Source organism: Amborella trichopoda, chromosome 10 (assembly GCF_054954075.1).
Source record: "Amborella trichopoda isolate Santa Cruz 75 chromosome 10, AtrichopodaSantaCruz75HAP2 v2.0, whole genome shotgun sequence".
NCBI lineage: Eukaryota > Viridiplantae > Streptophyta > Magnoliopsida > Amborellales > Amborellaceae > Amborella > Amborella trichopoda.
Genome location: NC_142345.1, coordinates 19,302,522 through 19,324,931, shown reverse-complemented (window position 1 = coordinate 19,324,931; position 22,410 = coordinate 19,302,522). Strand labels below are relative to the sequence as shown.

Below are 22,410 nucleotides of genomic sequence, written 5' to 3'. Positions count from 1 at the left end.
AGCTGGTTAGGTGCCTCGATTTCACCTCCCCGGGTCTAAGTGATCGGGTGACAATGTCTCAAGTTTGGAAAACTCAGGATTTGAGATCGCTCTCTCGGGAACCTCGTTTAAGAACAAGAGCAAGTATCCAACTAGTGAGAGGAATTTTGGATGTGAGGTGGGAACCAACCTCACCTGGGTCCGTGACTTACTCGGGCTGATTCGTTTGGGTGCCCTCTTAGATCATGATGGAAAGCTCCCCAGCTGCTTTAGCTGGTTCAAAATCGCCTCTCTTGAGCTACAGTCTCCTTGTTTTTTTGCACAGCACTATTATGGTTAATTTACAAGACAGGTGAGCCGAAGGGACCACCCTTGTCTTAGGGAAATGCACATTTGTGTGGCTAAGAATATGAGGGATTAGAGTGATGTAGTAGAAGGTTAAGACAAAGGTCGAAGAGAGAAGAAAACTTGATGAAGGGACAAGACTAGCTTGATAGCCGGACAGTGACCGACTCATAATGGTAGCAAGATGGGCATGGTACTCAGGAACAGCACGACGGCAATACTACTCAAAAACTGAGGCCGATATGGCGGTGTTAAGCTAGATCAACCCTCAATCGAGTGAGAAGAGGAAAGAATGAAGAGAAGTCACGAGATGACGGAGAGATAGGGTCCCGACGGCGCTAAGCGTTGCCACCCACGACCGTGAAGCAGCAGTGTCAGGGCCCTTTGACAGCGCTAAACACTACTGCTCATGGCTTGAGAGGGAGAAGGAAACTACGGATAGCACTAGGCATTGCTGCTAGTAACACAAGAAGGCAGCGCAACCCCTGCGCCAGCGGTGATAGCCTCTCGTGAAGCACACGACGATAGCCATTTACGAAGCGTGTGGCGATAGTTCTTATGAGGTGCATGACGATAGGAGCGGGACAAATGGCGATGAGCACCAAACGTACAAAAGAGGCTTGCGAACGACGATAGACACCAAGCACTAGAAGGAAGCTCGCAGAAGGCGATAGGCACCGCACGTGCGTAGGAAGCTCACGGACAGTGATAGGCACCGAGCACGCGAAGGAAGCTCACGAACAGCAATAGGTGTTGCTGGGCGGTGATAGGCATCGCCGTATGTGATAAGTGCGCAACAAGGGGAGACCCCTGTGGGCAGCAGTGACTTTCGCCGTCTGCGCTCTACATTGAGGCACGAAGGATACGTCTGCAAATGACGATGAGCAACGCTATCTACAAACCTCACCAGGGGACAAAGATGGATGAACAGAAGGAGAGGGAGGCTCAGGCATTGCACTGCCATCATCATGTGAGATCTATGAGACTATAGGAGAGGCATGCACGGCACTACCACTGTCATGCATGGCCTCTGTGGGGAGCTCAGATGAAGAAGAGGAAGAAGAAGGAGAGGAAGAGAGAAAAGAAGAAAAGAAAAAAAGAAGAGAGAGAAGATTTACCTTGGGCCTAGGGGTACCGATCCAATGGTTTCTCTCTCCTTACTCTCTCTCTCCCAACATGACCCAACAATGAGTAGAAAGAGAAACTCTATTAAGTAAAAACTCCTTTTTTGTGAAGAGTTCCCCTTTTATGTACATTGATAGTACAGTATATATAGAATTGTGCCCCAAATATGGGTGGATGATCAAAGGTAACCCTAATTGCTAAAAATTAAGAATAAAATGAACTAAAAGAAATTAGAAAATAGGGTGCAAAATGACATATTTGTCTCTTCCTAACAAGTTGTGGAATTTCAAAACAGTCCCTATGTTGCCCGGTTGATCGAGAGATGATTGTTTTCTTGTAGGGCTCGGCATGGCGATCGATTTGATACCAACTTCAAGCCATGGATCATGTTTTTAGGGAACGATCATGTAACTTGAAGTTTGAATGAATCATGAAACTTTGGATCGATTGTGTGCTCGTTCCTTTATGTTTTTCTGTGATTTCTTCACTGGATCACATTAAGCATGCTGTCACGATGGTGGGGCATCAAACGTAGATCGGTCCATGCTCGGACGAAGGTTTTACAAGTTTGGAGTTTTGGTTAGAATCTGGAATTTTGATGATAGAATTTGCCATAATTTCGTCGGCTTTGTGTGCGAAATTTGTTTGTTCATCACATGTGAGATTAAGACCAGTGATGGCCACAGACCTTACGCACGTGATGGAACTTGTTTCACATCGATCGGACTTATGAACGGCATGATTTGGCCGCTCGAGTGAGGCATGATGCTGTTGATTTTCCTGCACCTTTTTCACGGATCAGTAACTTCTCTCTAGCTTTTCTTCACTCACGAGCGTGTCACGGGGCGTGCCACATATCAAAACGCTCGTCTTGATGAGATGAATATGCTCACAAAATTTGGGCTTGATCCGGCATTAGACGAGTGAGATATGAGCATTGAAAGTCACTTGTTGTGACTGTCCCTTTAATAGTTGAGTTGCAAGGTGGCCGCAAGGGAATAGCGTGCGGCTCCTCCTATTTCTCTCTTTCACTTATAATATTTTCTGGGATGTCCGTTGAAGCTGAAATATGACCCTCGGGGGTTTTCAACTGTGTCGGATCCAATGGCAGTGGTCCAACAACAAATTGAGACACCGAGAATATAGCTATAGTTATGGTGGTGATCCAATCGGAACTGTTTCTCTGTCTACATTGGCTTAGACATGTCAGAACGTAAGAAACTTGGCAAGATACTTTAGAGAGTTGTCGTGAAGATCTTGACCAGTTCTAAGGCTATTCTACGGCTGTCGGATTTTCCAATGTTTGGTAGGATTTTATTGAGCGGAGGCCCCATGGTGATGAAAAATATCTTCCAACAGACACGTCAAGCACTTAGCGAAAAATTGTGCCACATCCCTCTTCATGTTGTTCACCATAAGACCTTTTTCAAATCCTAGTACATCTTTGTACTCCCTGAGTGTACCGTGTAGCGGGAGTGGTGTGCTTCTCTTAGAACAGCCCCTTTTATACTTTCATCATTAGGAACACATACACGGCCCTTCAACCTCAACAACTCATCACTACTCATAGAGAAATCCTCCTTTTCCTCCAATTTCATTTCTTCAAGAATTTTCGTAAGCTGATGATCTTCTTTTTACGCTACTCGGATCAGTTGAAAGAGTTGGGGCTTTATTCTTATACACGAAAGCATCCTGACCCCATCATTGAGGGGTAGAGTTGGGTGCCATTCCACTGCATCCTCTAGCAATCTCATCTCTCGAACCATCAGGTGTGCCACTGAGACCACTGCTTTCTGGCTTAGGGCATCGGCTACCACATTAGTCTTGCCTGGACGGTAATCAATTGTACAATCATAATCATTCAGTAAGTCCATCCATCGTTTTTGCCTCATAGTCAACTCCTTTTGGGAAAATAGGTACTTAAGGCTCTTGTGATCCACGAACACTTTAAATTGGGCCCCATAGAGGTAGTGTCTCCAAATCTTTAACACAAATACTACGGCCGCAAGCTCCAAGTCATGAGTTAGATAGTTTTTCTCATACGGCTTCAACTATCTGGAGGTATAAGAAAAAACCTTACCTCTCTGCATGACACATCCGAGCCCTTTATGGGATGCATAGAAATAAACCACAAAGTTTCAATTTTCTTTAGGTAAGGTCAGTATTGGGGCTATGGTTAGTCTCTGCTTAAGTTCCTGGAATCTTCTCTCATTGTCCTCTGACCACCCAAATCTTACATTCTTCTGGGTCAGCCGAGTAAGGGGAAGTGCTATCTTTGAAAATCCCTCTACAAAGCGCATGTAGTACCATGCTAACCCCAGAAAACTACGAACTTTGGGCACATTTGTCGGTCCACTTAAGCACAGCTTCAATCTTAGAGGGGTCGATCGTGATTCCATTCATAGAAATAATGTGCCTAAGGAAGGCCACACTGGGGAGCCAAAACTCGCTCTTTCCTAATTTAGCATACGATCTCTCCGACTTCAAGGTTTGCAAGACAATTCTCAAATGCTGCTCATGTAGTTGCCAACTTTTCAAATACACAAAAATATCATCAATAAATACCACAACAAAATCGTCCAAGAAAGGCCTGATTACTCTATTCATCAAATCCATGAATACAGCAAGGGCATTGGTTAACCCGAATGACATCACAAGGAACTCATAATGGCCGTATCGAGTTTTGAAAGCGATATTTGGGACGTCTCCCTCCTTGACTCACAGTTGATGATGCCCCGATCGAAGATCAATTTTTAAAACACTTCGGCCCCTTGGAGTTGGTAAAAAAGGTCATCGATCCAAGGCAAAAGATACTTATTCTTTACTATTACTTGGTTAAACTTCCTATAGTCAATACATAGCCTCAAGGACCCATCATTCTTTTTCACAAACAGGACCGGTGTACCCTAAGGTGACACGCTGGGTCGGATGAATCCCTTATCCAACAATTCTTACAAATGTTCTTTCAACTCCTTCAACTCTGCTGGAGCCATTATATACAGGGCTTTAGAGATGAGAACAGTGTCAAGGATTACATCTATCTCAAATTCAATTTCCCTCACTGGAAGTAGGGATGGTAGTTCTTCTGAAAATACCTCAAGGTACTCTCTTATTACTGGTATCTCTCCTAACTGAGACTGGACGCCCCGATTTTCAACTACATAGGCCAGATATCCCTCACATCTCTTAGTTAGGAGGCAAAAGGCTCGGAGAGCAAAAATAAAGTGCAGAGGGGGACTATCCCGAGTGCCCTCAAAGCGTAACTCAGCTTAGTCCTGGTGTTAAAAAGTCACTGTCTTTTCATGGAAATTGACAGTGGCATGGTGTGTGTACAACCAATCCATGCCTAGGATAACATCAAAATCCTGAACACCTAGAAGCATCAAGTTTACTGACAGGTCACACCCATCAATTGTAACTTTACACTATCTATAAAGCCTAGCAGTTTCCATGGAATCCCCGACAGGTGTGCATACTACAAGAGTAAAATCAAGACATGCATGCTCAATATTTAGATAGCAAGCAAAATGGGGTGCAACGAAAGAGTGAGAGGAACCAAGGTCAATTAAGGTTCTAGCTCTAACACCACAGATGGAGAGCATACCTCTGATCACCGAGGTGGACACCTTGGCTTCTTGTTCGGTGAGAACAAACACTCGCCCTTGTGTCTTTGGTCGGTCCTCTGTCTTCATCAAAGGGCAATCCTTAACCCAGTGGCCGGGCTTGCCACATCCGAGGCACACATTCCGCTTCCTGTAGCATTCGGCGATAGTGTGATTGTCCTTCCCACAATGAGAGTAGACCGAGCGCCGATTATTCTTCACACCTTCCTTTCAATAACAAGGTATTGATTCAAAACCTGGGTTTGCTAACCCATCAAGCCAAACAAGCCCAAGCCGTATGCCCTGACACCAAGACTATTGAGGGTCTCCAAGAGTTCCCCCAAACACTTCAGCGTCAACTCCCTCTCTCTCTCTCTCTTGCCAAAAGACTTTAGCACAAAGTAACTCTCTCTCTCTAAAATACTTCAGCATAAACTAAATCTCTTTCTCTCTTGTAGAGAGCACATCACATCGCTGAAGTGTAGGGGGAACTCCAGGGGTCTCCCAACATAGCAAATAGGTTGCTGAGAGGCAACTACTGTTACACGTATTTATATGGGCTCCTCAACTGAATTTAGAGGGGCATTTGGAATCAGATACATTCGTTGCTAAAATGGAATACTGGTCATTTTTCCAGACATAACTTGGTTGTGCCCATACACTTTAGTTTTGGTCACCTTTTCCTTATCGACTTTCTGGCAAAGCATCCTCCCACTCGTCCTGCTGTTTCTCTCCCTTACTTTCAAATTTCCATGTACGTGCAAGCAGATATTCCTACCATTTCTTTTTTGGTAATATCCTCTTTTTTTTTTTATTTCTTTTATGTCCTTTCTTCTTTGTCTTATGTATAACTAATTTTCCTTGATCAAGATCATGATCTTTCATTTTGATGCGCAAAAATGAATCATCCGAATTTCATTATTGCACAAAAGAAAAGTAATAGTCGATATTGGAAATCATAGTTGAAAAACTCGACTCGACCAAAGTACTCGGGCTTCGCCCGAGTCTAGCTCTTTTTTTCTTTTTTCTTTTTTCTTTTTCCTTTTTTTTTTTAAGAAAATAAAGATAAAATTAAATTACATATATTAAAAGTGCCATCATTTATCATTAAGCCGCATATGGGTGTGTTGGTTATTGTTTCCACTTTAAATTGGGATCCACTCCCGTGGAGGATACTTTTTTAAAAAACTCCAAAACGAGACATTTTAAAAGTACAGGTTCGACTTTACGTATAAGTAACAACCAAAAAAACACATTTACATACCTGATTTAGGTTAGAAGTTTTAAAATAATTAAACTAAAAAAAATGATGCACAACTAACTCGGACAGTTGTGCCCGAGTTAGATCGGTCAAGTTTTAAAATGCTGCTGGAAATCATTATGAATTAGCATGAATATAAGTTCTAAAGGTATTTACTTTAGATGGAAGAAAACTAATACAAACAATATTTCTTGGACATCCTCAAAATAATGTTGTTCGTTACTTAGAATCTAAACAATTGATTAATGTTGATGAATGAAATAAATCTCATTTTGTTTGTGTTAGTTGTCAGAAGGGAAAGAGTTCTGAGCTTCCTTTTAGTGGTGTTGACAAAACCTCTACTGAACCTCTCTTTAATATTCATTCAAACTAATGGGATCATGCTCCAATTTTATCTAATCAAGGCTATCGATTTTATGTTTGTTGATGATTATAATTTTTTTACTTGGATTTATCCTTGGAAACAAAAATTTGAATTTTTTGTTGCATTTATGAAATTTCATTGCATGGTTGAAACGAGGTTTGTTAAAAGAATTTAAGTTTTTCAATGTGATGGAGTTGGTGAATTTGCTAAGAAATAATTTATTGCTCATCTTAATGACAATGGAATCATTCAACAATTATCATGTCCGGGCACCCTTGAGCAAAATGGAATAACTAAAATGAAACATAGAAATATTATAGAATTGGGCATTACAATGATGTTTCATGCAGGAATTCCTAAACGTTTTTGGGTTGACGTCTTTTGTACTGCAATATTTGTTATCAATAAAATTCCCTCTACCAATTTAAAAAAGGATTCACCATACTCATTATTATTTGGACGTTTACCAGATTATTCCTCACTTTGAGTATTTAGTTGTCGGTGTTTTCCATATCTTTGAGACTATGCTGCAAACAAATTTAGTCCTCATTCTCTTCCATATGTACTCTTGGGCTATAGTATCTGATATAAGGGTTACAAATGTCTACATCCACCCACATGCCAAGTCTATATATTTAGACATATTGTATTTGATGAAAATACATATCCTTATATTAACTCCAATTCTTTGTTTGATAGTGCACAGGTTCAAGGGGAGCTGTCCACTTATGCAGAATGGTCAGACTATTATGAGCTTAACATACAAGCTCTTTCCTCTTTTGATTCTTCACCTCCACATAAACCACCTATACAGGACATACTTGATGTATCTGGCTCTTCAGATCTTGCTTTGCCCATCACCAATGATAGCGCTCCACCTTCTCTTATAGATGAAGATATCACTACTGCAACACTAATCCAAGATGTTCAAGATGATGCAACACACAATCATGATGATGGACATATTACAATTCAAGAAACCAACCAATCGAATTTTTTACCAGCCTCTAAGTATCATCATCATCACATAGTCACAAGATCTCAAGATGGTACTCAAAGGCCTCAAATTCTCCCCTCAATGACAGCAATTTCAAGTGCTCTGAAGCTATCCCTTCTGAACCTAAAACTAGTAAGTCAGCCTTGGGTCATCCAGGTTGGCATCGTGCGATGGAAGAGAAAATTGAAGACCTATAAGATAATTCAACTTAGGAGCTAGTTCCATGTCTTCCAAGTATGAATGTTGTTGGTTATTGTAAGACTAAATTAAAGTATAATGGAAATTTAAAGAGACTTAAGGGCAAACTAGTTACTAAGGGATACAATCAAGTTGATGGAATTAATTTCTCTGAAACATTCAGTCCTGTTATTCAGCCTACTAATATTCAGTTGTGCTCACCATAGCTACTGTACGCCACTAGCCCATTAAACATATTGATGTAAAAAAGCTTTCCTACATGGCTTTATTAAGGAACATGTATTTATGGAACAACCTCCTAGATTCGTTAGCACAAAATATCCAAATCATGTTTACAGATTAAAAAGAGCATTATATGGTCTCAGGCAAGCACCTCATACCTCGTTTCATCGATTTAGTATCTATTTATTATCATTGTGGTTTATTGCAGTATAACTGATTCATCTCTATTTGTTTCTCACAATACTCAAGGCACTATTATCCTTCTCCTTTATGTCGATGATAATATTGTTACCGGTGATAATTCAGATCTTCTAGAATTGTTCATTTCCCAACTTGGAAGAGAATTTGCAATGAAAGATCTTGGATCTCTTCACTACTTTCTTGGCATCCAGATCTTATTTTTTAGGTAGGCTTTTTCTCTCACAAAGCAAATATGCCTGGGATCTTCTTGATCATGCTCAGATGCTCGATGTTAAACCTATTTCAACACCAATGGAAATGAAAAATAATTTTCATGGGAACTCTGATTCATTTCTTAATCCTTCTCTTTATCGGAGTATTATTAGAGCACTCTAATACATTACCATAACATGACCAGACATTTCTTATAGTGTTAATACATTGTGTCAATTTATGCATGCCCCTACAATTGAACATTTTCAGACAGTTAAACAGATTCTTCGTTATCTCAATAGTACACAATCATGTAGTCTAAGTATCTTATCTGCTAGTTCCCTTGAGTTATAATCTGATGCAAATTGGACTAGATTTCCAACCACTCGTCATTCAACTACTGGTTTCTGCACTTATATTGGTTCTAATTGCATATCTTGGAGTGATAAGAAATAGTCGATTATGTCTCATTCTAGTGCTGAAGCGGAATACCGATCTATGACATCCACTGCTGCAGAATTGATATGGCTTTCTTTTATTCTTCGAGATATTGGGTTGCCTCTTCCTCAGCCACCAATATATTTTTGTGAGAATATTAGTACTCTTTACATGACAATTAAACATGTTTTTCACGCACGGACAAAGGACATTGAGTTAGACTATCATTTTATACGTAAAAAGGTTACTCTTAGATTACTAATCACTCGTTTTGTTTCCTCTCGCAATCAAGTTGTTGATATCTTCACCAAGCCTTTGCCACGAGATGTTTTTCGAGATATTTGCTTCAAACTAGGGCTTCAAATGCCTCTCCAGTCGAGTTTGAGGAGGAGTAATAGAAACAATATTCCACAATTCCTGTTTTTGGAAAGGCCACAATAGAAATATTGTCATTTCTTTTTTAGCGGAAAATGTAACAAGATAGAAAAGTGTACATTGTATATAACAAGATAGAAAAGTGTGTATTACATCATTACATTACCATTACATTACCACCACAAAATAGTGTGGGGCACAATTATTTTTCTTAAAGAGTTCATCTCTCTCTAAAAATTCTATAAGAACCTTGTGGAGTCTAACAAATAATGATTCAAGCACAAGAAACCACGTAGATAAATAGTATGAATCTTCTCTAAAGGGTCAAACAAATTGCTTGATTCACTAATCAAGAGAACAAAGTGCTAAATTCGATATCTATTAGAATCACTTTAGAATTCCGTCAAACATATGGTATGTATCAACTGCTACACACTTAGTAATAACAAAATTACCATGTTATATTATCCAAACGAGCTCTACAAGCTACAACATTCCGTCCAAAATCTTTACTTTCTTCTTCGAGTATTTTCCCCTGAACTTGTATTAATAACATGCAAATAGAAAATGGAAAAAAAAAGGAACTTTTTCACCAATATACCAGCCACCAAATGAGCCGGAAATCAACATACTTTGCTACATAAAAATCACTTTAAGGATTTTAGGTTAGAGAGAGGCTAATGGATAATGGTGCATGCAATTAGGCTCAGTATTGACTGGTCTCAGGGTTACCTTCCAAGTCTTTGGATACTCCCTTATAACAAAGACACCATTGAAATTTGTAGAGAGATAGAGATAGGAAATATGGGTAGTGGAGGGAAAGACAAGATCACTTAGCTCTCTCTCTCTCAACCCGTACCTCTTTTACGCCTCAAAATTCTAATAGTTGATTTTTTTGGGCAATGACTTCTTTTTTTAGCTTTTTAATACTTGGCAAAATGCATACATTCAAAAATATTATAGTGTCCATTTTTTTATAGGAAAGTATATATTGCACATCAGGTTAATATAGAAGGTATATATATATATATATATATATATATATATATGGAAAAGTTTATATAAGGTTGCAACTTTAAAATGTAGAATTACATATGCACCTAAAAAATCTATCGGAAAGGTTGTTTTAATGTTGAAAAACCCTCTATTTGATCATCTCTATGTCGAGATGTATGAATATAAAAAATAAAAAACAGTTTTTGAGTCTCAAAAATGGTGCATCTTGCAACACATTATCTAGACCGTCCATTTTGAAGATTTTCATATGTTTATAGATCTCCTTGATTTTAACCGTTTTTGGGGTTTAAAATTTTTAATTAGATATGAAAATGGATTTTAACATAACTCTAAGAATTTTTTACAACAAAATTACATGTTATGATAAAACTTGGAGGTGCGCCTTAATTGGATTGTTTAAGGTTGCAGCCTTATATATATATATATATAGAAAACTCTTCCCAACACCTATACGCAAAAATAAATAGTGATTTTGCCTACCCTCATCACTGTTAAAATTTCATCACGCGGTCAAGATTATTTAGTAGTGTTTTATTTTTTATTTTTTTCTATAAATATAAATGACCTAAAATTTAGAGGGTATGTACATCTTATTGAGACGCATCTAATAAAAATATAAAAAAAATTATCCACAAAAATAAAATTGAGCAAAATACCCCTGAAACATTTTGGGGGTATTTTGGTCAACTGTTTTCATGTAAATTAATTTTTTTATATTTTTAAAATATTTATCTATTTTTGATAAATATATGTTCCAAATTTTAGGTCATTCCAATTTTTTTTAAAAAAATGAAAAATGAAACTCTACTAGACAATCGTGACTGCGCGATGAACTTTGGACAGTGATGGGGGTAGGCAAAATCACTGTTGATTTTCGCCTATAGGTATTGCATAGTGTTTTGTGTTTTCCTATATATATATATATATATATATGGGAAGGGTAGATACGATATCTTGTATTTTATAATAAGTCTGGGTATAATTTAGGTATTTGTGATTTATATCTATTTTTGTCATCAGTAATTTGTCTATAAAAGGCAAGTAAGTACATTCATACAATAATGGACATTGGGTCTCTTTTGAGAAACTTTAGACTCTTCATATGGTATAAGAGCTAGATTTATCTTCAATGTATTCATTCTTGTAAGATCGAGTCTATTACTTGATTCGTTGTGTCCATTCCTATAAGATCAGGTATATTACTCGATCATGTTCTTTTCTGTATGATCAAGTATGTTGTTATGTTACTCGGTCATATCTGTTCTGGTCTGCGAGCTGTTGAATCTGTCTCGGATCCACACAGAGTCCTATTGGCTCTTCCAAGTGCCAATATATTTTCTCAGCTAACTCGACTGTTTTTCTCTCTAGAGAAGATCTGAAGTTTTTGTTTGTTGCTCAAGCCTACTCTATTCGAGTTTTCTATTTTCGAGAGTTGTTGATCTACTGTTACTTGAGCCTTCCATGTTTTGATATTCCTCTATGTTTGGTCAAGCAATCTGAATATGCACTTGAAGATCCAACTGCTCGTTTTCGCAACTTAGTGTTCAAACTTCAGCTGCTTTCTCTCATAAGATGTTGAGTTTGAGAGGGAGTGTGAAAGGAAAGTATATATTACACATCATGTTAATATGGAATGTATGTGTGTCTATATATATATATATATATATATATATATATATATATATATATATATATATATATATATATATATATATATATATATATATATATATATATATATATATATATATATATATATATATATATATATATATATATATATATATATATATATATATATATATATATATATATATATACATATATGTATATATATATACATGTATATACATATACATGTATATACATATATATATGTATATACATATATGTATATATATATACATATATATATATATACATGTATATATATATACATATATGTATATACATATATATATATATATATATATATATATATATATATATATATATATATATATATATGTATATACATATATATATACATATATACATGTATATACATATATACATATACATGTATATATATATATACATATATATATATATATATATATATACATGTATATATATATATATATATATATATATATATATATATATATATATATATATATATATATATATATATATATATATATGGGAATGGTAGATAGAATAGCTTGTATTTTATGGTAAGTCTAGGTATAGTTCTATTCTTGTCAATAATTTGTCTATAAAAAGCAAGTCTGTAAATGCATACAATAATGGACACTGAGTCTCTTCTGACAAACCTAAGACTTTTCACAATTTTGATTATTAAAAATAAATTAAAAAATAAAAAAATAGAGAAAAGAAAACTTATGCCAACACAAAGTAAATATATATAAACCAAAAAAAAAAAGAAAAAGAGAAAGACACCTGAACTTTCTCTCTCCTAAGAAAGACCCACATGGACTGGCAATTACAAATACGCGGGAGATATTTACAAAATTGAAACTTCTTAACGCTATGTAACTACTTCATATATCGTGCATATTCAAATCTTTGATCAATTACATTTATCTTGCCAATTTAAACCCAATACAAACACTCTTAACATTTCTATTACTTGTAGGATATTTTAGTGGCCTGATGCGTGAGAATTGACCTCTCTTGAAACACCCCATCAACGAGAACTTTCTACTCATTATGCCAATTAGTCCTTCAAACTTTATGAACATTAGAAAAATGCCAACCCACCATACACAAGTCTGTAGTTTACACTGTTATCACCATGAGAATATGGTCGATTTATCCATTCAGTGCCTTTTCCTGCATGAAATGGTAGTACAATTCAGTGTTTTTCATCATGAAATGGTAGTACAATTCAGTGTGTTTCATCCAATGTTATCAAATTCACTTCGCTTCGGCCTAGGAGACGAAGCCTTTAGATTTTTGGTATAAAAGCAAAGCCTGGTGCTGCCGCTTCAATCAGATTCGGACCGCTTCGGGCTGCTTCAGTCAAATTCGGACCACTTCGGTTAATTTTTTTAATTATTTGTATATATTTTATATATAAATATCTAATTTATTTATATTAAATTTTTTAAAATAAAAAGTTCGAAGTCTTCCCCTGAATCAGCCAAAGCACTAAATTGCTTCAATTTTCTCACCATACCGAAAAAGTCTCCGAAGTGAATCTGACAACATTGATCTCATCCTTGAGTGGAACATTGGACACACCTTAAATTATATGGTGATCAATTATGGTCTATGTACATACTCAATATTATATCAATTGCCTTTTGCTACACCATCAAGTAGTATGAAGCTAGGTACTCAACTTCTATCATGGACAAGGATATTGTCAATTGCACCAAGAGATTGCTCCTAACCTTCAGCTCAACTAGTACCCTGTAATTTATTAACCTGTCATCAGCAATATCCTCATCACAGATGCTGACCCTTACCCATTATCCAATGTGCATTGATTCTACTTTCATATGGAACTTTCGCGAGCTTAAATCTTCTTGTGACTTCGACTGCATAAGGTATATCTGATAAAAAAAATAGTTAAGTAATTAAATTCCTTATAAGATACCTCTGCATTCTTACCTCCTTGAGTTCCTTCCCCATGTTGCTTCTCAATTTATGAGTTACTACAATAGGTGTTCAGAAAGCTTTGTAGTTCTCCATCCTAAACTGTGGAGCAAGTATGTTGTATATTTCTTACAATAATTTATGTCCAAGCAACAAAAGCGTCATGGCTCTCCTGGTTCCCTCACCATCCTCGTGTAAAGGTTCTCTTGAATGTGCTTGATTTCATCCACATCATCATCTGTGTCGGTCAAGCCATCCACATCACCGAGCATAATCTCTAGATTTCCCATTTGTTCTTTCATAAACAAACTCAAGTGCATGGGTGCCACAGTAAACTCACTAAATACCAGAATTATGCAATCATCCTATATCAAACTCGCGTTGTCTGTTTAATACATTACAACACCTTTCATAGCTTGCACAAATGTTGTGGTGTCTTGCTACACTTGAACCCATGTAGCTGCTACATGCGATAAACATGCATTCTCCTTATCCATCTACCACAACCTCCATGTTTTGACCACTACAAGCGCGATGAACATTAACATGGTGGCGATATTGCCTGAGATAGATGTGCACAACTACATACATTTGATCAACTGTCCCATCTGATTGTTGCGTAAGTTTGTACTTCGATTTCCATGAAATAGACTTCACATTTATTGATCGAGTGACTAAGTGTTGGGTTTCTGTGGTGATTAAAGCCTTGTGAGAGCTTGTAACAAACATCATGATATAGTGGAACTTAAACTCAGTGGGAGTGTGGTCCCTTGCGGAACATGATAGGCAAATGTTATATGCTGATACTCAGACTTGGCTTGACATACTAGATCAGTCGAGTTGGAAAACCCAAGTTACTTGAGCATGGAATTAAAACAATGGGGGTTTGATGGGTCATCCTTTGATGAGATTGGAGTTGCTCAGATGTATGAGCCAATGGACAATTTCACCGTTGTGTGTGATGGTTGGCCTCTAGAGACGAGGTCAAAAGCCTCATCACTAAATTATCACACAATATGTACATATGATAAGTGTATTAAAAAAGCAAACCACCTTTGAGTATGAAGTATGTATATGTGCCAGAGATTATCCTTATGCACCATACAGTTGTGGTTGCAATTGCATCATGTCTGGATGACATCGGTTTCTTCTCTAAGGAGAATATATAGATTGGCGAGCTTTAATGGCCTAATCATGAACTCCTACGGTGGTCTGTGGGTCATGAAAACTACTGGGTTAGTTTGAAAAAACAAGTGTAGATTATAGCCTACAGTAGAAGATGTAATGCTTCAACGATAATATAATTCCTGGACCTATACAGAATCGATTCCCATTAAAATTATTCGGTTTTGAATATTTTGATGATAAATGATTTTTAATTTGATTATTTGAATTTTTATGAGTCTTTGGATATTTTATTTTTACAAAATGAATGTATAAAATAAGAGATATAGGCATTTTTCAGTATTTTAATATTCGAAGGAAAATAAAATATATTTCCAATCATCTAAAAATCACTTTATTAATTTTATAAATCACTATTTTTGTGGGGGCCCACTATTTTTGAGTGGGGCCCACATGTGGCCACCTAGAGGTATGCCCACTCAAAGGGAAACCCCACTTTCCATAATATATTATGCACATGGTGATGTTTTTGTGGGGCCTTCTTGAGACCACCTAAGGGTGGCACACCCCACTCAAATTGGCTATCACTTACTAAATATTGGTCTAGCCACTTTGGCATGCTAATCAAAGATGTGATAATTTGGTATGATTTGAAATTGAGAAGGTTTGATTTCAATAAAATAAATTATGTGTAAGAAGGTTATGGAAAAATATAGTATAATTGATAATAGTTTCCATATTACAATATGTGATGGGATTAAGTTTAAGAAGTTGAAGGATAACGCTCTGCATCATCTTTTTATTCATGATGACTGATCTAAGGACTCGATACTTCAGATCTCTTGCCTCACAGGTATCATATGATCAATGCTTTGGATTCAATCTACATAAAGATGGCTTACCCTAAGGAAACCATAGGCCAAGAAAAATCTATAAATAGGGGTTGCCTCTCCCTCAATTGTCTACACCTCTCAACTCTTTCTACTTTATCTCTCTAGAAGGGTGGCACGCCGCCCTTAGGATTTCTTTTTCTCCTCTCTCATCTCATGATCTTTCTAAAAGGGTTAGTAGTAGAAAGGGGTGCCACGTCCCACTTAGGCAATTAAGTTAAGAGGGGCTACGGCCACTTAATTGGTTAAGGCATTGGGGTCTTAAACTATAGATCTTCCATGTTCTAATATTGTAAGGGTTGAGCCTCAAACTTTTCCATACTTGGTAGATATGACAAAGACCATTGATGTGGGGTGTACTAAACATGGTTGAGATAATCTTCAGCATCTTTTATTTTATGCGTTGCAGTTCTTCTTGTGCCTTTCTTATCCACTTAGTATTGTGTTAGTTTTTGTTTATTCAATAAAAGGAGTTGTAAGTAGTGGTAGCAAGAGGAATCCATTATTGGCTCAAAATTGACTCGTTATTACCCAAAAAGACGGAATCCTATTTTTTTCTTTTTTTTGATAAGTTTGCCCCCTATTCGATGTTTTAAACATCAAACTGCATGTTTTAAACCCCTTCTCGTTAATTCCTTGGAGGTCCCATTAAGTTTTTTTTTTTTTTTTACTATTCTAGCCTCGGTTCGATGTTTTCAACTTCGGACCGCTTTACTTATACCCTGATCTCGTTTTCTCTCTTTGCTCACTCTCTCTCACTCTCTCTCTCTCTCTCTCTCTCTAGAAACACCCTCGTCTGCTCTCAAGCCTCTCTCTCTCTCTCTTTACTCTTTCGTCCTCTCTTCTCTTTACTCTTGCTCTATCTTCTCTCTTACTTTTTATCTCTCTCTGTTGGCATCAGCTCTCAGTTCACTCTCTCTTATCCTCTTATCAATTTGAACCTTACTTTCTCATTTTCCCTAAATTTACAGAATTTTCTATTAGAGTTCGTATTTGGACATTGCAAAGGCATTGAAGTTGGGCGAAACATATTTGTGAGGTACACAATGAATTTAATTTTTTTATGCATCGATTTCTGTAAATATTGAAAAACTATAGCTCTAAGGGGATCCTATGTGTGTTTGCTTTATCTTTTTATTTAATACAAAATTTCTACATTTATTATTAGAAGAGTGTACTAAGTATACATAATTATAATTTCATATCTTTCATTCAGATCCTTATATCTACATGCCCATTTTATGTTCGATCAAATCGATTGAATCAATATCTCAATGTTTCATGTACATTATGAGAATTGGGAGATGCTAAAATTTTCTATATTTTATTTTGCTTCTAGTATTTGGATGCACATTTTATGTTTTATGAAGTGACTCATTGGAGCAGTTTCAAATGCATATGGGCTGTTGCGTGTTGTGACCCCAACAATTTGATAATTATGTATATAGATAATGATATTTTAGTAGAAATAAACGAAAATGTAGATGTGACATGTATGCTATTGGTATCTTCCAATGTTCATGTATGTGTTGCGAACCAACTATCCGAAGCAATCATAGGGAACATCAACCAGATATAGTGTGTATGGCTCCATCATGTTGTCCATCAACGAGGTAATACTCATAACATATATGTCTATCATATATTTCATTATTTGTAGTTAATACTTATTGAATCCTTTGAACTTCCCTCTGCAAGCGTTGTGGTGCTGAGGGCCACAATATGAGGTCATGCAAAAAGGCAATTGATGATAGTAGTCCTCTTACATCTGAGTAAGGGATGAACTGCGCTCATGCACTTGAGCAAGGCAATGACTTCCCTGATACACCTGAGGAAGATAGAGACTTCTATGATACACCTGAAGAACACAATTATGGTTGTGGTATACTTGAGGAAGAGAGGGACTTTTCAGGTACACTTGAAGAAGAAATGTACTTCATTGATGCATCGGAGCATGAGAGCGAATTTTCTATTAATTCAGACGATGCAATTGAGCCCATGGACTTTTGATTGAAGCTTTTTGTGTATCAACAAACAATCTGATTGTTCATCATGTACTCGAAATTTCATTGCTCCATAAATGAAATATATTGAGGTTGTACTATTCAATTATGGATGAGTGCAAAAAATCTTGATGTTTCAAAATTATATTGTTCTTCATGTTTTTGCGCAAGAATTGGATCGTGCTGCATTATATAGTTTTTGTAATATCGATTACTTTATCTTGATGTTGAAATTTTTATGAAAATCAAGCTTAACATTCTTCTTTTTTGTTAAAAATACGGTCCGATGTTAGAAACATCAGACTGCATTCTATTCAAAACTCTGGGTTTACCTTCATGCATTTTCATGCATAGAAATGGATGTTTTACAATATATCCAATCCACTAAATTCCCTAAATTTACTCTAAAGAATACCATAGAGTGTGGTTAGAGATAGAAATGATGTGCTCAAGGAGAGAACATGAGATAGATTGATATTGCAGTTAGCAAATATAAATGTAGTTATAGAAAGAGAAGTTAGAGAGAGAAAGGGCATGGTTGGAGATACAAAGACTTAAATAAATAATATGATCAGGATGTTGTAACGAGAAAAAATACATGACTAGAGAGTTACTCAATATAGATCCAATTTAAATCACATGCGAGACACATGCACTCTACTAGTATGTACTAAATAGGTAAATAATTGTAAAAATATTTTGAGTCTTAATTAATTTTTAGAGTAAGATGTTCGAAACATGAAACATGCACTTAAATGACAAACTTTCTCCATCCCTCTTGTGATCTATACACATCACAAAGTAAATAAGTCATATTGAAAAGGAAAAAGTTTATATTGAACCAAGGCTTTAAACAATTAAATTAGATTCCACCTCAAAACGTTCACTAGAAGAAGTTGTTTTGATACCGAAATATCTCGAATAGATCATCTCGACATCAAGATCCATGGACATGAGAAAATAATGGATTTCAAGTTTTGGAAACAGTGCATCTTGTAACGCATTTTTGGATCATCAATTTTCAAGTTTTCGTAAATCTGTTCGATCTATACTATTTTTGAAGCTTTAAATTTTATAATTAAAGATAAAAATATATTTTAAAGTCATCATAAAGATTTTTAGTATTGAAACCACATTTCTCGACACTATTTAAATGTGCGCTTTACTTTGATTGTTTAGAGCCTCGGCTCTATACAAACCGCACTCTGTTGAAAAACGTCCCCGGTGTATCAGTTTCCACCAAAGCCATTTTCGCCTTTCTTTTCTTTTTTCTACATATGGTTTGGAAGAAAGACTTGGTGAAATATTATGCGATGGAGGTGGACGCATTTGAAAGGAGGGCGACTTCGTGATTTTGCAGCTCCTATAAAAATTATGAGAAATACGACCACTTTGACGCACTCTGACCTGGCAATCACGTGCTCCTCTCTCTCTCTCTCCCTCTCTCCCTCTCTCCCTATATCCTTACTCTCTCTCTGCCGAGTTTCTCCCTCTCTCTCTTCGATCTTACCGCAAGCTCCCTCCTCCACAGTCTCTCTCTCTCCTTACCACCTCGAATTCCTCTCCCCTGCTCATCTGCGCTCTCTCTCTCCTGCTGCCTGCTACATTCTCTCTCTTGCTTCCATTAATCTGTTTCTGCTTCGAGTAAAAAACTCTCTTGCAGTGCCTCTCACCTCGCAGTAAGGTTTACTCTTTTTCGCAGTTATTTGAAAGAGAAATCTCTCTCTCTATCTCTCAAGTACTACTTATTCTACACTCCACTTTGCTCATTCCATGAAGCTACCATGAATCCTCTTGAGGAACCGGCTTCATTTCAGCTCCGCAAGCTCAAGCTCACCTCTTTGGAAGATGAACACGAAGCTTTGCTACCAGAACTCGATCAGTCAAATGGAGAGACAAGAGACAGAGAAACCAATGCTGCTTCAAATGCTTGGAGTAGTGCTTTTCACATGCGATCTCACTCTACGACTCCAAGGAGTCGCCAAGGCTCGCCAAGAAGCCCTACTCATCAACCCACTATTTTCAAAGATAATGGCCCTCTCGGTCGAAGCTCAGGCTCTCAGAGTCGATTCTCGAGGATGCAAGGGGCTTCTGCTTCCACAGTGGGTTTCGGGAGAAGATTGAGGTTGAAATTCGTGGCTGGGATGAGATTTCTAGGGTTTTGGTTGAAGTTACAGGGGTTTGAGATGAAGAAGAAACATATAGTTGGTACGAAAAAGAGGCGGTTTTGGAGTATCATTGGGGCTTTAGGGCTTGTGGCGACCTTCTTTTTGATAAATTGGTGGATTCTTTTGAGATTGCAGGATGTTCCTTCAAGAAAACGTGAAGCTACTTTGAACCAGAGCTCATTGTTTGAGGTATTATTTTTATTTGGATTTCCCTTTATGTTTTCTTTTATTCATGTTTTACCAGATTTGACGAAGTTATTGACGAATTAAAGAAAAGGGAAAAACTGTTCTCTTGACGAGTAATATTTTCTTTGGAATTTTATGGATTTTGCATGTGACAAGCTCAATGAAATTGGTAGTGGAGTTTAGTTTCGAAATCTAATTTTTCTTAACAGTTTGCAACTGTTATTATAAATTTTGTTTATATTTGAAGTGCTTTGAACTCAGCGCTGGCTCCATCTGCCGACACTGGTGGGGGTTCTGCTTCTACCATGGCAAGAAGAACTGAATTCTTTGATAGTTCCTCCAATAACAAAGATTGAGAGGGATGAAATTGTTGGTATTTTATGAAGAATAATGTGAGAAGATATTTCAGAAATTGAGGCTTGTTTGAATCAAGTATCTGGAATTCTGGTTTAAAATAGTATGCTCTTATGGAACATGATTCTATCGTTTCTATAAAAAGCATGTCAGAAACCACTGGAATTGGTAATGATGGGGTTTTAGTCCAATTAATGCTGCATCAAGCGGAAGGTTATGAGTCCCCATTAAAATTCCAATCTAACCTCTAGAAGGGATACGTCCATTTCTCCTTTTGGATCAGGGTATAAGAAATTGATCCGGTTTCTCGTGACAATGCTGCTTACTTTCAAATGAGAACGAGACTATCTACTTCTGGTATCTAATTCACATGACAAAAATTCTCATCAGTTATCTGTATTTGTATTCGGATGCTTCTCCAGGGACAATTAAGTAAACTACAAGAGAATATAATTTCCAATGAACAATTTAGGAACATGCACTTGGCCACGGAGTGACTCCAGCAATTCAAGGTAGATCTTAAGGTCCGCATTCTGATTGCTGAACTCCTGGAGAAGTCATACACAAGCAAGATTGAGCTTATGTTAAATGGAGTAATATAAAATGAAACTTTAGCCAATTGATATGCATCAAACAAACACATATAATAACTAAAGGGGAAATTTGAGACAATTGTAGCTCATATTGTCCTTTCCACTTGCATGCGACATCTTTCTTTTTCACACACTTCTTTTTCTTCTATTGCAACAATAAAAATCAAGCTCCGAGGGCTGCAACTTGGATTAACTGAAAGATGGGGATAGGAGGGCTTGAGAGGAGAACATAATTTTATTGCCAAGGACGGTTTCAATATTAAGGTTGGGGGGTTGCCTAGATACCACCTTGAGGAAATGGTTCTAGGATTTTATATTGTTTTCACAGTTCATTTGGGAAGGCGCAACTTGGGGAATCCATTGAGATTCTGCGACTTGATAATGGTGTGAATCCATTGCTATTTTAGGATGAGTTTATGGTGGGGAGTATATATCTCTTTGTCATTACAAAATGTAGCAGTTGGAAGGAAAATTCTTCATTTACTATGAGTCACTAGACTTTGCTGAATGCATTCTATTAATTCATTAACACTTAAAGGGAGGCAAAACTATAGATTACGAAAAGGAGGGAATAAAACAGCAACTATTTCCCCTAGATGATTGACAGGTATAATTTCCCTTTAGGTTTGACACCACTGGGAAGGTAGTAGTAGTTATGAGTCCTACCCTCTTATAAATGTAGAGAAAATGAGCTTTGAGGTGCTATATCCATTTATGATATTTTAGGCTTTCTGTTATATTAATTGCACTTCAGCTGTCACAACATATTCAAGTGTTGAAATGCATTTCTGCTGTCTTGCTCTTTTACCAATTAGTCTTGTTCTTTTAGCAATTAACTGTCCACATTGCCATATTTTGTTGTGTTTCATGACATGTGGCTCTGATTTTTTTTTTTTTTTTTAAGTTGCCATTTGCATATTAAAGGGTCTTTTGGTTAGTTTTGTGAAACTTGAATGTAAACATCTATCATAGTTCTCCAACTCATGACGAGTTGACTTGGGACTTGTCTCAGTCTGCTCAGCATATTGAGAAACAGAGTCAAATTTTCTGATGGCCTAGTTTTGCCATGACTTAGCTTAATCATAGTATGACGGCCCCAACTCACCCGAGTTATGTTTCACTCAGCCGGGTGTTCACGATTTTCAATTTTTCTTTTGTTTAATAATTTAACT

The 22,410-nt window shown here is 36.8% G+C and overlaps 2 protein-coding genes and 1 long non-coding RNA gene across 15 annotated transcripts in view; 2 read left to right on the top strand and 1 right to left on the bottom strand.

Annotated features, from left to right (window-relative positions):
* Positions 1-9,536, top strand: part of LOC18425482 (GDA1/CD39 nucleoside phosphatase family protein) — a 117,837-nt gene extending 108,301 nt beyond the window's left edge. For 2 of the 4 annotated variants that reach the window (XM_088849997.1, XM_088849991.1), the window contains exon 4: positions 7,376-8,165. The gene's annotated coding sequence lies outside the window, so the exon portion shown is untranslated. Of the gene's footprint in view, positions 1-7,375; positions 8,166-9,216 lie in introns of those variants that run through there. The other 2 variants (XM_088849993.1, XM_088849994.1) reach the window with 2 other exon arrangements.
* Positions 9,215-10,132, bottom strand: LOC148780077 (uncharacterized). Its single transcript, XR_016043024.1, has 2 exons — positions 10,032-10,132; positions 9,215-9,341 (listed from the first exon to the last, which is right to left on the bottom strand). It is a non-coding gene; the product is annotated as an uncharacterized LOC148780077 (long non-coding RNA).
* A 9,110-nt stretch (positions 10,133-19,242) lies between these two features.
* Positions 19,243-22,410, top strand: part of LOC18425480 (O-fucosyltransferase 2) — a 33,861-nt gene continuing 30,693 nt past the window's right edge. For all 10 annotated transcript variants that reach the window (XR_016043236.1, XR_016043234.1, XR_016043240.1 and 7 more), the window contains exon 1: positions 19,243-20,294. Coding sequence is in view for 2 of the 10 variants with exons in the window: in XM_020662043.2 (XP_020517702.2) it covers positions 19,722-20,294 (573 nt within the window). In the remaining 8 variants the exon portion in view is untranslated. The remainder of the gene's footprint in view (positions 20,295-22,410) is intronic.